We start from the raw sequence: 14,886 nt of genomic DNA, 5'->3' as shown, positions 1-14,886 counted from the left end.
AGGATTATTTAAAAAATGGTGTTTGTTCTCAAAGGAATCCCATATACGTGGGTGGTTTTGTTCTCAGTAAGCGCCTCTTGTGGAAATGTGATTGCATGAGACTATGCAAATACAGTATGAGATTTGTAAAGCAGCGCTTCATTTGCATTTTTCATCTCCCTCATTTGCATTCCACTTCTGAAAGCCGAATGCACTGTAGATGTAGCCAATGAATTTTATGTATTTACAAATAAGGCAACTGCTCTTTTGAAAGAGCAGTCGCATTGTGTAGACGCTTGCATAGTTATTTTGAAATAGCGTCTGCTATTTTGAAATAACTTTGCTGTGTGGACAAACCCAAAGAATATAATACCACTGCGGAAAAACTAAATGAATTCTTTGCTTCGGTCTTCCAGGCTGAGGATGTCAGAGACATGCCCACACCTGAGTCTTTCTTTTTAGGTGACATATCTGAAAAATTGTCTCAGACTGAGGTGTCATTAGAGGAAGTTTTGGAACAAATTGATAAACTTAATAGTAACAAGTCACTGGGACCAGATGGCATTTACCCAAAAGTTCTGAAAAAACTCAAATGTGAAATTGAGGAACCATTAACTGTAGTTTGTAACCTATCCTTTAAATCAGTATCTGTACCTAATGATGGCAAGATAGCTAATGTGACATTAATATTTAAAAAGGACTCTAGAGATGGTCCTGAAAATTACAGACCAGTATATCTAACATCAGTACTGGGCACATTAGCTGAAACTTTTGACATTCCAAATTGTTCACAATGGTGTCTTGACAGAATCTTTCACCATACTCTCAGGAGTGCGACAAGGGTGCCTATTGTCACCTTTGCTGTTCTTGATCAAAATGGACTGGATCCTGAGTCAGACAACAGATGACCATCAACAGGGCATTCAGTGGATACTTTTCTTTTCAAAGAGGACATTGATTTTGCTGATGATTTTGCCCTCCTTTCAGACTGACATGAAAGAATGGAAGAAAAGGTCACAACGCTATACAAAACTGCCTCAGTGACTGGACTGAGCATTAACAAGGGAAAGATTAAGACAATGAGAATCAACCAACCCAGCAACAACACCATCACAATGGTGAGCATGCCTGGAAGATGTGAAGCAGTTCACTTACTTGAGCAGTATGATGGCAGAGATCGAGGAACAGACAAGGATATCAATGCCAGCATAGGGAAAGCAACAGCTGCATTCAAGTCTCCTTCACATATGGAGTTCACAAATAATATCTGTGAAGATGAAACTGTGGATCTTCAACACAAATGTGAAGAGTGTATGGATGTGAGACCTGGTGTACTAAAAAGTCTTCAAATCTACAGACATTCATAAAAAAAGCTACAGACATTCATAAACAGGTGCCTGAGGTACGTCAAAAGGCAAATAAACAGATGCCTGAGGTACATCCTTGCATCAAAAGGCAAAACTTTGTCACAGATGAGGAGCTCTGGAATAGTGCAAGACAAAAACCACTTGACATTCAACTTGAAATGAAAGTGGGTGTGGCGAGGCTGCACTCTCAAAAAAACATCATCCAGTGTAGTCCATCAAGGTCTCAAATGGAACCCACAGGGAAAATGCAAAAGAGGAAGACCTCGGATAAGAAGAAGATCTACTGAGATTGAAGGACAACAACTGGGGTATTCCTGGGTCAGCTAGAAGTTTTCTTCTGGGATGGAGTGAAGTGGAGGAGACTTGTACATGACCTATAAAGAATGAATTTGTCAGATACATAAATGAACATAATTTGTTGAGGAAAAGTGAACGTGTTTTCTGTAAAGGGAAACCATGATTTATTAATCTGCTAGAGATCTTTCAAGGGGGTCAATATGCATCTGGACAAGGAGGATCCAGTGGATATAGTGTCTTTAGATTTCCAGAAAGCCTTTGAAAAAGTCACTCACCAGAGGCTTTTAAGTAAAGTAAGTTGTCATGGGATAAGAGAGAAGGTCCACTCATGGATTGATACCTGGTTAAAATACAGGAAGCAAAGGGTAAGAATAAATGGAAAATTTTCAGAGTGGCTAATGGTAACTAGTGGTGTCCCTCAGTGATCTGGAGAAGGGGGTAAACTGATTTGGCAAAGATCTCAAGATAGTTAAAACAAAGCAGACTGTGAAGAGCTTCAAAAAAGATCTAACAAAACTGAGCAACTGGGCAACAAAATGGCAAATGAAGTTTAATGTTGATAAACGTAAAGTAATGCATATTGGAAAAAATAATCCCAACTATATATATAAAATGATGGGGACTAACTACTAGAGGGAGAACTTGGAGTCATTTGGATAGTGCTCTGAAAACACCCCCTAATGTGCAGCAACACAATGTTAGGAATCATTAAAAAGAGGATGAAGACTAAGACAGAATATCTTATTGTCGCTATATAAATCTGTGGTACGCGCAGATCTTGAATACTATGTACAGATGTGGTTGCCTCATCTCAGAAAAGATAATGGCATTGGAGAAGGTTCGGAAAAGGGCAATAAAAACAATTAGAGAAGAAAGATTAAAAAGATTGATTTTTCAGCTTAGAATAGAGGAGACCGGAGGGGGGAGAGGGAATACCATAAGGTCTATAAAATCATGACAGGTATGGAAAAAGTGAATAAAGAAAAATATTTATTTGCTCCCATAACATAAGAACTAGTAGTCACCAAATTAAATTAGTGGGTAGCATGTTTAAAACAAATGAAAGAAAGATTTTCTTCCTGCAGTACATGGTAGGCCTGCTATCAATTACTTCTACAGAACTTCTATCCTTTCATCTTTTTTTTTTTTTTTTTTTGGTAATTCACTTTACTTTTTATTATTCTAGAGCAGCTTGAGTGGGAGAATATCATCTGAGATTTGCTATGACTGTTCTAAAAAGGACTATATGACTAAAATGTTCTGGTAATAATAACAATGTACCTATCTTGCATACAGCACTTTTCATCTATAGATCTCAGCACATTTTTACAGAGGATGAGGAAGTAAAATAGATTTGCATTGGATTTGTGAGAAGTCATCACAGAAGGATGCTATGTAAACATGTATAAATGTGGGTGTCTTAAATGATTTATTTCTGTCTGAGAAATAAACCATGTAAGATTTCATCATTTCAAACTCCATGGTGGGCAGAGCTGAAATGCAGGGTGTTAATAGCTGATATCAAGCAGGTCTTTGCTTTGTAGAGGATATCAGACCTGGACAAAGCTGACAGTTGTCCTAAACACCCTTTTTCAGATTAAATGGAAACAGCAATTACGTTCCCTTTTCATACTTGTGTCTGGAAATAATAGAAGCCAACAATCAGAAGCTAAACTATGTGGTCTGAGGGATTCTGTCATTATACATGCAGAGGTTAGTGCATTGTTTTTGGCAACAAGTGTGTGTGAGAGATGTTTTTATTTAGCTGTAACATTGATTAAGTTTCCCAGACCTGAAGAAGAGCTCTGTATAAACTCGAAAGCTTGTCTCACTCACCAACAGAAGTTGGCCAAGTAAAAAGCATTAACTCACCTACGTTGTCTGTATGTAGAAGAGACAGATAGCCAAAAACCCCAGCAAAGAGTGAGGGAGTGAGGCAATTTTTTTGAATGTGACCCTGAGAATCAGGGACACGCTTCACAAGTGAGTTTTGTTGAAAAAACTCATGGAATGTCCACCCTACAAATATGTTCTGTCAGCACTTTCATTGACAGACTTCTGCCTCTCCCCCGTGACGCGGAATGCTTCTGTTGACAGATTCTGTCGACAGAAAACAAGCGTGGATGCTCTGGGGGGAGGGGGCGGGAGGGGAAAAGAGCAGGGCCTTTTGTCAACCGAACAGTCCTCCACGGCACCAGCCTCCTGGCCAAGGGGGACGCCCTGTCCACTGCAATCACAGCTCGATGCTTATTGTCTCAGGCCATTCTTAAAGCTGCAGGGAACCCTGGATACCCCATGGCAGGAAGTGAGAAGTGTGGCAGCAACACAGCAGCATGCTGCTTCTGCCCACTCTCCATGGCCATTTCTGTTGCCGGAGGCAAGCGACATGGCGTCAAGCCAGCCACCCTGTGACCCCTCCCATAGCCCTCCAGGGAGCTGTGGAAGGGCTCATAGGAGCCCCCTGAGGCGTGAAATCCTGTGCCCTGTTCTGGAGCGGGACGAAGCTGTAGGATCTCCTGAGCCTCAGGGGCTGAGGAGCCAATCTCCTGGACCCCTCAGCCAAGAGGAGGAATGCTCCTACTTACGCCCTGCTGGCCGTGCGCTGGCAGACTGGGGCCACTTCGCCTGGACAATGGAGATAATCTGGGCGATGGTGAACGAGCACCAGCAAGGGTACATCTGGGCCCAGGACACACGCTGGAGGTCAGGGGCAGGACTGGCCATCTGCTCCAACTTCGAGGAGTGCCACCAGCTCCTGGTGGGGTAAGAACAGGTCCCCTCCCGACCATTGCCAGGAACACAGCCAAGGAGGCTCCTCCACCACCGCCAGAGCCAGACTCAGAGCAGTCCAGGACCCTGCTGGAGCCAGAGCCAGAGCCAGAGCCAGAGCCAGAGCCAGAGCCAGAGCCAGAGCCAGCTTGAGTGAGGGCATGCGCACCATTGCCTTGGACTCAGGCCCCTCCAGCCAGGTGACATCCAGGTTGTCCTTAGGCCTGTTGAAGGGGCCCTTTTGTATGTACTCCACATATCACACACCCCAGGGCAGGGGGGACAAGTGCAGACAGGGCATGTAGCGAGTCTTGCCAGGCTGGCTTGGGTGGAACCTCACACCGTGGTCCCAGCATGTGGAACCATGTGCAAGGCAGCACGTTCCACCCAGACCCAGCAGGCAGCCCCTGGGTGCCAGCCCCACATCAGGCTGCAAGAGCCCTGGGACCCTGTGTGAGGGGTGGGGGGCTGCCTGCCCTTGCAACAGCTGGAAGCAGGCCAGCCACATGTGCGACAGCCCAACCCCAGACACATTGCCGTTGGCACGCCTGCAGGCAACAGGCAGCACCCACCCCTGTGGACAGTGCTGGGAGCTGCATGTGTGGGGGAAGTCCCAGGGATGGTCAGGCTGCACCCGTCTCACCCACCACCCATGCAGGGACCCCTCTGTGGCTGGACACCCCTCCTACTTGGCCACTAGCAAGTCAAGCAGGGGGATGCAACAGTCAACCTAGTCCCTGAGGCACCGCGGGGTCCCTGTGCAGCAGGGCCCGGTGTGCAGGGCACACATTCCTGTACTTCCAGACATTCTTGGCTTTTGGCCTGGGGGTGATGGTTGCTGCTCTCAGTGGGTGGATAGGGCCTTAGGGGCTGTGTTGCAGGAATTACTTACCATCTTGTCTCCTTACAGCTGTACCATCTCAGGACCCCGCCATGCCCACCCACCCCCACTGCTTCTCAGGCCCCCCATTTTTCCTCTGCTGAACCCAACCTCATTGCAGTTCCCCCACCTCCATGGTCAGGGTGAGCAGCAGCTCAAGCAGCTGTGAGTGGGTCCAGTGCAAGCCCGGGGGCTGCTCTGGCACCATGGCTATCTGGATGGTGCAAACTCTGTCACAGAAAGCATGGGCCCTGCAGTAGCTACGCTGTCCCCCGTGGAGGTAGGCAAGCCTCAGCATAGGCAGAGAACATGGGTAAGGGAAGTCCCTTGACAGCATGCCTGGCCAGGACTCCCAGAAAGTACTGCCGGCCATGCAACCCTATCTGATGAGGTTCCGGGATCTGTTCTGATGGGAGAGTGTCTACAACATTCTTTATAAATAAATGGGATTGCACCAGAAAGTATTCCTGACTGGTACTATCAATGTCTCCTCTTAAAAAGAAATAAGGCCACAAGTTTTGGCCAACTTCTTGGGCCAAAGAGGAAACAGTAGTCATTTTGATTGTTGTGTGTGTGATGAATTCTGTAGACCCCTTTTTCCAAGGAACTATACTGCTTTGAGGGATGAAGCAGATTTGTGTGAAAGGTTGGTTTATATAGACTGGATGAATTACCATAAATAATTAACTCTGTTTTCTGTGTTATTTTTCATGATAAACATAAGTTACCGTTTAGACGGGTGACAGTATCCTGGAACTACATTAGTCCACCTTATGCCATACCTTGAAATAGGGCTAGTACGTATGTATGTGCTGATGCTCAGAGGAAACAGCATCACTCATGAATATTCTACAGAGAACCCTCTCTTCCAAAAATTTCAGCCCACACACAAGCCATTTCTCCTGATACCACTCTGCCTGAGTAATTATTTTCAAATATGCAGCATAAAGCATAGAGCAAACTGTCTGCTCTTTGCTACAGCTTCTAAAGACTGCTACTAAACAAAATCAAAAAGAACATTTCTTCAAAAACTGAAAACTTACTCGCACATTTAGAAAAAGAACTTGTAAGAATTATAAACATACCAATAAGTTATATATATTTTTTCACAAATTGTTCTCAAAGTGCTTTATGCAAGAAGACAAGTGTAATTAGTCCCTTTATACAGAGGGGGAAAATAAGGCAGAGACGTTAAAGCTATTTACTCAAAGTCACATAGCAGGTCAGTGGCAGAACCAGGAATAAAGCCTAGATCCCCTGATCTCAGACCAATGAATTATCCACCGAATATCACTGTCTCCCTTAAATTTTTGAACCTGCCCCATAATGAATTGATGATTAGCTTAAATTATTTTAGTGTGCTGAAGTCAACTGAATTTTAATTTATCTTCTCAATTTATCAGTCCTGATAACCTTCATTTTCTCCTAATGTAACTACAGTTTCTCATTAGTCAGTATGAGCCTCTGTAGATCTCAACTTTGGGAGGATGATCTGTCTTTTCAAAAGTAACCAACCAACCTCCACCTATTTCTGCCCAATCAGGTAAAAGTTGTATAAAGGAATATATAAAGGAAATTATAAAGGGATTTATAAAAATTATTAAAGCATGGTTTTATTTTTTAAAAATTAAATATATCATGTTAGGCTTTCCTCCTAAGATGTTATCTCCCTGCCTGAGGGTCATGTTATGTCCATTAATTTCAGCGTGCTGTATGATATCTGAATGTTGAACACCTGAATATCGATCAAATTGTATTCCAACTTCAATGCTTTAGATTAATTAATAATTGGCCACATATACATAGAGGCTGTTTGCTATACTTTGGGCTGCTCCTGCAGTCTGTTCTCAGACATAATACACATAGACATTCATGAGTAAGGACTGCAGTGCTGGGACCTTTATCTACATTCCAGAACACTAAATGTTTTGCATTCCAAACCAGTTGCTGCATGTCTGACTTTGTCATCAGCATGTAATTTAAAGAAAAGATTAATATATTACTGCCCCATTCATCCACTGTCCACTGTCTGACTATTTTTAAGGGAAGTATTAAACAATCTAGTACAACACTACCATTGACTACTCATGAAATCTTACACAAACCATTCCATGGATCGGTTTCCACTTCTGGAAAATGGAGATAATGCTTACTTTTGGAAAGTGGTTTCAGGTCCTTGGACAAAAAATGTTGATTATTCGTTATACTATCCACCCATTTAAAAGTACATTAGACAAAGCACTGAAGTCCTTGCTCAGACACTACGCCCATGGAAGTATCTTTCTTAGTCTCTGAACTTTCAAGCTGTTCTGCATGTACCTTTTACAATGACCCAGAGGTCCATGAGCTGGGTACATGGTTGCAGGAACCTATTTGATTGGCACTTTTTCCTGTGATTTCTTTTTGTGACTGTGGAGGATTAGAACTGGACCATGATACCAATTCACAGAGTTGATATGGGCACCCCATTACAGGAAGTATGTGGGAAAATTAGAGACCGCCCAGTGAAAATGATTAGGGAGCTGGGGCACAGGACATATAAGGAGAGGTTGAGAGAACTGGGCTTACTTAGTCTTCAGAAGTGAAGAATGAGGGGGAACTTGATCATATCTTTCAAGCCATGGTCTCAAGTTGCAAAGGCGGAAGTCCAGGTTGGATAATAGGAGAAACTATTTCAGTAGGAGGGTGGTGAAGCACTGCCAGGGATTTCCTAGGGAAGTGGTGGACTTGCCATCCTTAGAGGTTGCTAAAGCCAGGCATGACAAATCGCTGGCTGGAATAATTTAGTTGGGCTTGGTCCTGGTTTGAGCAGGAGGTAGGACTAGATGGCCTCCTGAGGTCTCTTCCAACCCTACACTTCTAAGATTCTACCATATGTTTTGCTATTTCTAGTCAACAGCCTTAGCTCTGCATCAGGACTTAGCGAGCCCAGGGTCTTAAACCTAGGGTCTCTGGTCCCAGGGTAAGCCTCCTGGAGGCTGTAACCCGAAACTGCAGACCCCCAGCAATCCTAGAGCGGCTCAGTGAAACCGGCACTCCTGTCAGCACTGTTGATCACTGACAAGAATGTCATGTTTTATTCTGGAAACCACCATATTCCAGTGTTTCTCCAAAGGGTGTGTTCAGTCTGCCAAGATTTTTTTAGGAAATTGGGTTTCCTGGCAAAGAGGAAAGAGCCCAAGTTATGCAAACCTCAAATTCTGAACCATGCAGTTAGCTTGGACTGTAGATTCCAAGGCCAGAGGTGGCCATTACGATCCTCCATCCTGACCTCTGTGAAGCACAGGCCATACAGCTTCTCCCCAAATAATTCCGAAGGGGATGGAAGGACCGTTCAGGATGAGAGGCCCGCTGCATTGCATCCGATCAGCGGGCACTGGATTCCAATAGGAGCCTTACTCCAGCAACCAGCCATCGGCAAAGCAACCCCCACATGCTTCCTGTGCACCACTGGGAAGAGGATGGCGGACGGAGCTCCGCGGTGCCGAGGCCGGGTTGCCCGTTCCTAGGCCGGGTGGCTGCCGCTCTGCCCGCCCATGCAGCAGGCTCTGGGAGGATTTAAGAGGGGGGGGCAGGGCAGGACCGTGCGCAGGGATCGGACCCCGGCACCTCCTGGCTCTGAGCTCTTTGCAGCCGCCGGGCTTGCGGCTGCACATAGACAGCATGCGCCCCGCCCGCCTTGTCGGCCAGCACAAGGGACAGCGGCCCCGCGCGCGCGCGGCGGCGGCGGAGGCGCGAGCCGGCTCAGCGACAGTTGCAGGCTTGTGCGGAGGGGCGGGGTCGCGCCGCTGCACCGCAGGGCGAACGGCTGGGAGGGGCGGGCGGCGCGTGCGCGCCGGCGATGGGTGGGTGGCTAGCGGGGACCGGAGCCGCGCGAGCTCAGTCAACAGCCGGTGGCGAGGAGGGAGCCGCGGTGGAGACGACGACGGCGAGCGGCAGCCGCGCGCCTTGCGGACAGCGGCAGCGGGCCCCCGGGGCGGGATGAGGGCGGCGGTGAGGCTGTGACTCCTGCCGCAGAGGGGCGTCCCCCTGCCCGTCTCCTCAGCGGCGGCCGCCCCCAGTTCCCGTCAGAGCGGTGCCCCGGGAGCTATGAGCCATGCAGCCTCCTGGCAGCAGCGCCTTGCGGCAGCTCCTCTCCGGCCGCAGCCTCCCCGAATACGTCGCCTGCCCGAGGCGTCGGCCGCCGAGCTGCCCTCAACTGGTGCTGCGGCTGCTGCTGCTGCTCCTCTCCGGCCCCACCTGGGGGGCTGCTGCAGCCACCGGTGGGTAGGACGCTGTCCTTGCTGCGGGCAGCGCGCCGCCCCCGGCACAGGGGGCACACGCGTGTGTGTGTGTGAGAGAGAGAGAGAGAGCGAGCGCGCGAGAGGTGTGTGTGGGAGTGTGAGACACGTAGCCATCCATTTCCACCCCCAACCATCTTCCGTGCCAGTCTGTGCTCTCTGCATTGCATGGTAATAGTCCTAACGGTCTCCACGCTCCGTGTTCCCCTTTTGCTGTGGTGTGTGTCCATATTTGTGCTTTTTAAAAACACCAAGCAGCGATGGGTTAACACCCCCCACGCTCTTTAAATCCCGTATAACATTTTTTGGCGGGGGGGGGGGGGGTTATATCAAATGCATTGGTGAAGCACCGACAAGAAGTGTTTGGGAAGGTGTTTATAGGGAGGACGTATCTGAAAATGCACAATGTTTTTGAAGCTTTGGTTTCTTTTAACCTGCATTTAAATGCAATGCACAATGCTGGATGCAGTTTTCAAGTTGCTTTATTATTACTGCTCCTCTGTTGCTTGCCAGATTGATTGGTTGGTTGATACCAGATACCTTGAAATTGAACAAAAAGGGAAGGTGGGGTTGTGCAGGAAAACCCTGGAATGCCTGCTGGGAGAAATGCTCTTGGCATTTTCAAAGTTACAGGAATAGAAGAAGCTGGCCGTTACGTAAAAGGGAATAGATTAATATTCTGTGCACATGGATTAGGGAATAAGTTATTTTAGGAACGTGGGGAGAGTTCTCAGCAGTTTTACAAATGTATGTACGGTTTACTACAACACAGTGTGAATGCATGCAGCCAGCAGAGAGAATTGTCCATTAAAACAACTCTCCCTGCCGAAGATGGAAGGCATTAAAATACTTAATAGCTGAGTTCGCATGTGAAAATGTACATACATACATTAAAATATACAATAGCAAAAAACCATTTAAAGTGTAAAAATAAATGAAACACTGAGTTAATAAGTAGGTTATTTCTGTTTAAGTAAATACACTAGAATATAGCGAAACAAACGTCTAGCTTTATTTTATGGAAAGAGACACATTCAGCACTTTAGTTTATGGCTGGCATGTTTTTCTTCCTCAGGTCTGCATTGGAATGAAACAGCAGGAGGAATAGCTGGAGCACAAGCAGGTGAAGAGAATACGTTTCTACAGAGTAACAGCAGTAGCAGTAAGAATAACAACCCCAGCAATGAAATCCATAAGGAAATCACACTGCCTTCAAGACTCGTCTATTATGTTAACAGAGACATTGAAAGCCCTTACCATATCCTGGACACTAAGACAAGACACCAGCAGAAACACAACAAGGTAGGGACAAAAGAGACTTAATGTACAATAGCTTAATATCTGATGTGGAATTGTATTAGTTTATATAATTTATTTAGCAGGACACCAAGAGGTCATTCCACCACTGTTAGAAGTAAAAGAAGGGGAAAAAAAGACCCCACACTTGATCTAGAATACACTTCCACTTTTTTTCTTAATAATTGTGCAAATTTAAAGATAAGCCTAAACTGAAATTCTGGATCTAAGTAAGTTATCCAGGTATTTCAAGGAACTTGCAGAACTGGATCAGATTTCAGTATTTTTTGCCCTACATTCTCAACATTGATCAGCATGGTTCGACTTAATCTGAATTGTGATACCTTAAGGAGTGAAACACTCTTTAAACTCTACTTAATTGATGTTTAAACATCAGGCCATTTAGCTCAAAGAGTTGCAAAATGAACTAAATTCTGGTTTCCTGCTAATGCAGCCACAGTAACAATAATTATAAAAGGTGCCAGTTTTAAAAATGGCTAGTCAGAATCTGAATTATTTTATATTTTAAAACTGAAAAAGTTACTTTAATATTTACTTTGTGCAGATACAAATTTGTCAACATGAGATGGATGGTCAGTAGAAATGTACCTGAATTGATCTTTGATTTAGGAATATGGTATTGGTTTTGTGTAATGTTCAGTTCTAGACATAAATATACCTGAAAAATATTTCTTAAGCCATATTATATTACTTGAGAAATGTTTTAACATTGAAAAAGGGAGAAGGAATTTTACTTCTGGCGGTGGATAATGTATTAAGAAAACATTTTAGAAGGCATAGAGGATTTGTGCAAGAAGAGATCAGCTTCTCTGTTCTTATGAAAAGGTGGATCCATTTATAGAATACTGCTGTGAGACAGCTGTTCTGTTGTTTGTATTGAATTATATTTCAGTTTCTACTAGGACTAAAAGATTTGTTTGTTCTTTAAATAAATAATCAGGAATTTATTAATATTTAGACATGTGTTGTGTAACATTTTATAGCTGATGATAATTATAGCTGTAAACAATTTAATTTGGGCCTCCCCATTTAAAATTATTGTAAATCTCTAATTATGGTTTAATGATGAGGGAGGTGCTTACTAGGTAATTCAGCACATAAATACAAGATCCTGGCAGATTTTGGTGGGTAATAACAATTCCTAGCAATATTATAGAGCAGCATTTTTCAAACTATGGTCTGTGGGCACCACTGATCAATTTCTTACCCTCCCTCCCAGCGCCTCCTGCATGTCAGAAAACAGTTGTTTAGTGGCATGCAGGAGGCACTGGTTGAGCTCTGTGTCTGTCTGTCTGGTTCCATGTGGCACCAGGAAGGTTCTGTGCCCTGCCCTCATCCTAGTGCCACCTCTGCAGCTGCTAATGGCTGGGAACCACGCACCTAGGGGCTGAAGAGACCTTGTGACCACTTCCTGAGAGCCACATGAAGTGCTCTTGGGACCCCAAATCCCATTCTGCCCCTTAACTCTGTGCCAAATCCAGAGTCCCCTCCTGCACTCAAATTACTCCCAAAGCTTGCACCTCCACACACACTTCCCCAGACTAGAGCTACCCTGTACCTCACACCCATTATCCTTGGCTCCACCCCAAGACCCATATCTCCAGGTGGAGTCCTCACCCACTTTGCACTCCAACCCCCCTTCCCTAGCTCAGAGTTCCTACCATGCCCTGCACCCCTGTCTGGAGCCCTCATGCTCTTCTGCACACCAATCCCCTGCCCTAGCCCTGTGAAAATGAGTGAGGGTGCAGGAGAGTGAGCAACACTGAGGTATAGGGGTGGAGTGAGTGGTAATGTGGCCTTGATGAAGGGGTGGGGTAGTGGTTCCCAAACATTTTTAAACAATATGAAGGTCCTTGGGGCACTGAGGTTTGAGAACTCTTTTAGGATGCTACAGTCTATTGTTGCATTCCTGTTTTAGTTCACTTAATTTTCCTATCTTGTTACTTGCAGAAATGACATGGCAGTATCTTACAGGACTGAAATATTATTCTCCAAAATATGGACTCAGAGGTTGTGATGTGTTTGTGGGGAGTGGGTCTGGGAAGGTTGAGGTATGGGGACAGGAAATTTGAAGTATTTTACAGAATGGTAAATGATTGGGAGTAGGATGGTATGTTTTTAAAAAGGAGGGGTTGCAGTAGCACACAGAAGAATACACGTTTTATGTATGCTTGTTTCATCTCTGTGTTTCATCGATGCTGGAGTCTGTACAATTTCCAGAGGTATCTATATTTAAGCATTTGTCCAACTCCTCTTTTTAAATCCAATTATTGTATAAACAAAATTACTAAAATTCTTTGTATTGTTGTCTATGACTTCATGTGCTTCTTTTCTAGACTGCTATGAAAATATATTTCCTTCATGTAGTTGTTCACTAGAAATTTATTTATTCTATTTTCTCTCCTTAAGCTCTTCCAAATTCAGAGATATGGGTGGTTTTGCTCTTTTCTCTCTTATGACTTCCTGCAGAAGGGAAAAGTTATGGAGGAAATTCAAAGGTGGTGGAGTCTGTGGAATAAAGTGTCTGCTGACCTCCAGGAAGGTCTTGGAATGTAGGTCTGTGACTAAAGTAGGTAATCTGAGATTTGTGGTTGGGGGAACCACAGAGCTAGCTACTCTACCAGTCTCTTCTTGTTGAATAGTAACAGAGGTAGCTGTGTTAGTCTGTATTGTAACAAAACAAACAAGCAGTCACGTAGCATTTTAAAAAAGTGGGTCTGCCCTATGAAATCTCATCACCTAATAAATTATTTTGTTAGTCTTTAAAGTGCTACGTGACTGCTTGTTTATTTTGTTAGTCTCTCCTTGTATTATTTCTCCATGTATTTTTTAAAGAGTTATGCCATTCCCTGCCTCCCTGTGTTCTAGTGTCCATCTCAGATTTGTGTAGAAACCATAGATGGAGCAGAACTACAGGAGTTACTGCTTTTTATATTACTTATTTCACTTGGTATGCTCAGGGCTGAGTACTGTGTAGAGTGGCTCTCATTTCCTCTTATCTGTGCCCCCTTAACCTGACTAACTCCACTATGCAGTATTCTTAAAGAGGGGTTTCTGTAAGCTTGGAAGGTCAAGCAAAGCATGTCTTGTTGGCACTTTTCCCTCTGGGTTTTTGCCCTTCTGGAGTCAAACTTCCAGAGCATTGATCTCTTTTACACAGCAAAAGGGATTGACTGTGCTTCCACTGGATTCTCCCTTAGGCATTGCATTGCTTACATTGTTTAGCTGTACTTCCAAGGTACTGAAGAAGGTTCCAGCCTGTCTTATATTTTGGTCCTTGTGCCATATCTGTCCTCTTCATTTGCTTCACAAACAGTTCCTCCCTCAACATTTTGTTTGCTTCTCTGGTGTATTTATATCAAAGAGACAGACAGGACACAGACACAAATATCTCCCAGTCAGTTTGTCAAGACATTACCCTTGCCACATAAAATGAGTGGGATTTTCTTTAATCTGTTCCCAAATATAATGACAAACAAGCTAGTTACAAGTATCATCTGATGAAGTGGGTCTTTGCCCACGAAAGCTTATGCTCCAAAATATCTGTTAGTCTATAAGGTGCCACAAGACTTCTTGTTGTTCTCGAAGCTAGTTACATGCACCTTTGGCTTTCCCACTGCATTCTGTTTTCTTTGGAAGTCCTTCCAGTGGGGAGTTATTTTATGAAATACTGTATTGAGATGATCACATTGATTTTGAAAATCATTAATTTGTTTTGCACTTGAAGTCAGAGGCCTATTTTTAGGATTGATAATTTAGGTGTAACTAGTGAGGGGGCAAACAGGACAGCCTTTTTAAAATGTGCTAGTTAAGGGGGAAAATGGTTGATATTTTTATGTGGTTTAATGAGAAGCATGACCCCAAATCTTGTTTTGTGAGCATTGTTTTGTGTCATCTTTTATATTAATTGGCAGTGAAATACCTAGAAATGAGGGGCCTAATCCCATAAACCCTTTTAGTGAAGCTGCCATTCAAGTTAATAGGAATGGGAGCGCCA

The 14,886-nt window shown here is 44.5% G+C and overlaps 1 protein-coding gene across 5 annotated transcripts in view; it reads left to right on the top strand.

Annotated features, from left to right (window-relative positions):
• Positions 1 to 9,170: 9,170 nt before the first annotated feature.
• ADAM23 (ADAM metallopeptidase domain 23) overlaps positions 9,171 to 14,886 on the top strand; it is a 178,241-nt gene continuing 172,525 nt past the window's right edge. For all 5 annotated transcript variants that reach the window (XM_075001866.1, XM_075001868.1, XM_075001867.1 and 2 more), the window contains exons 1-2: positions 9,171 to 9,554; positions 10,648 to 10,874. In XM_075001866.1, coding sequence (XP_074857967.1) covers positions 9,389 to 9,554; positions 10,648 to 10,874 — 393 coding nt within the window. In that variant the 5' untranslated portion in view covers positions 9,171 to 9,388. The remainder of the gene's footprint in view (positions 9,555 to 10,647; positions 10,875 to 14,886) is intronic.

Source organism: Carettochelys insculpta, chromosome 8 (assembly GCF_033958435.1).
Source record: "Carettochelys insculpta isolate YL-2023 chromosome 8, ASM3395843v1, whole genome shotgun sequence".
NCBI classification, from domain to species: Eukaryota; Metazoa; Chordata; order Testudines; family Carettochelyidae; genus Carettochelys; species Carettochelys insculpta.
Note: the sequence above shows the minus strand (reverse complement) of the source record. Positions and strands in the feature narration are given on the sequence as shown.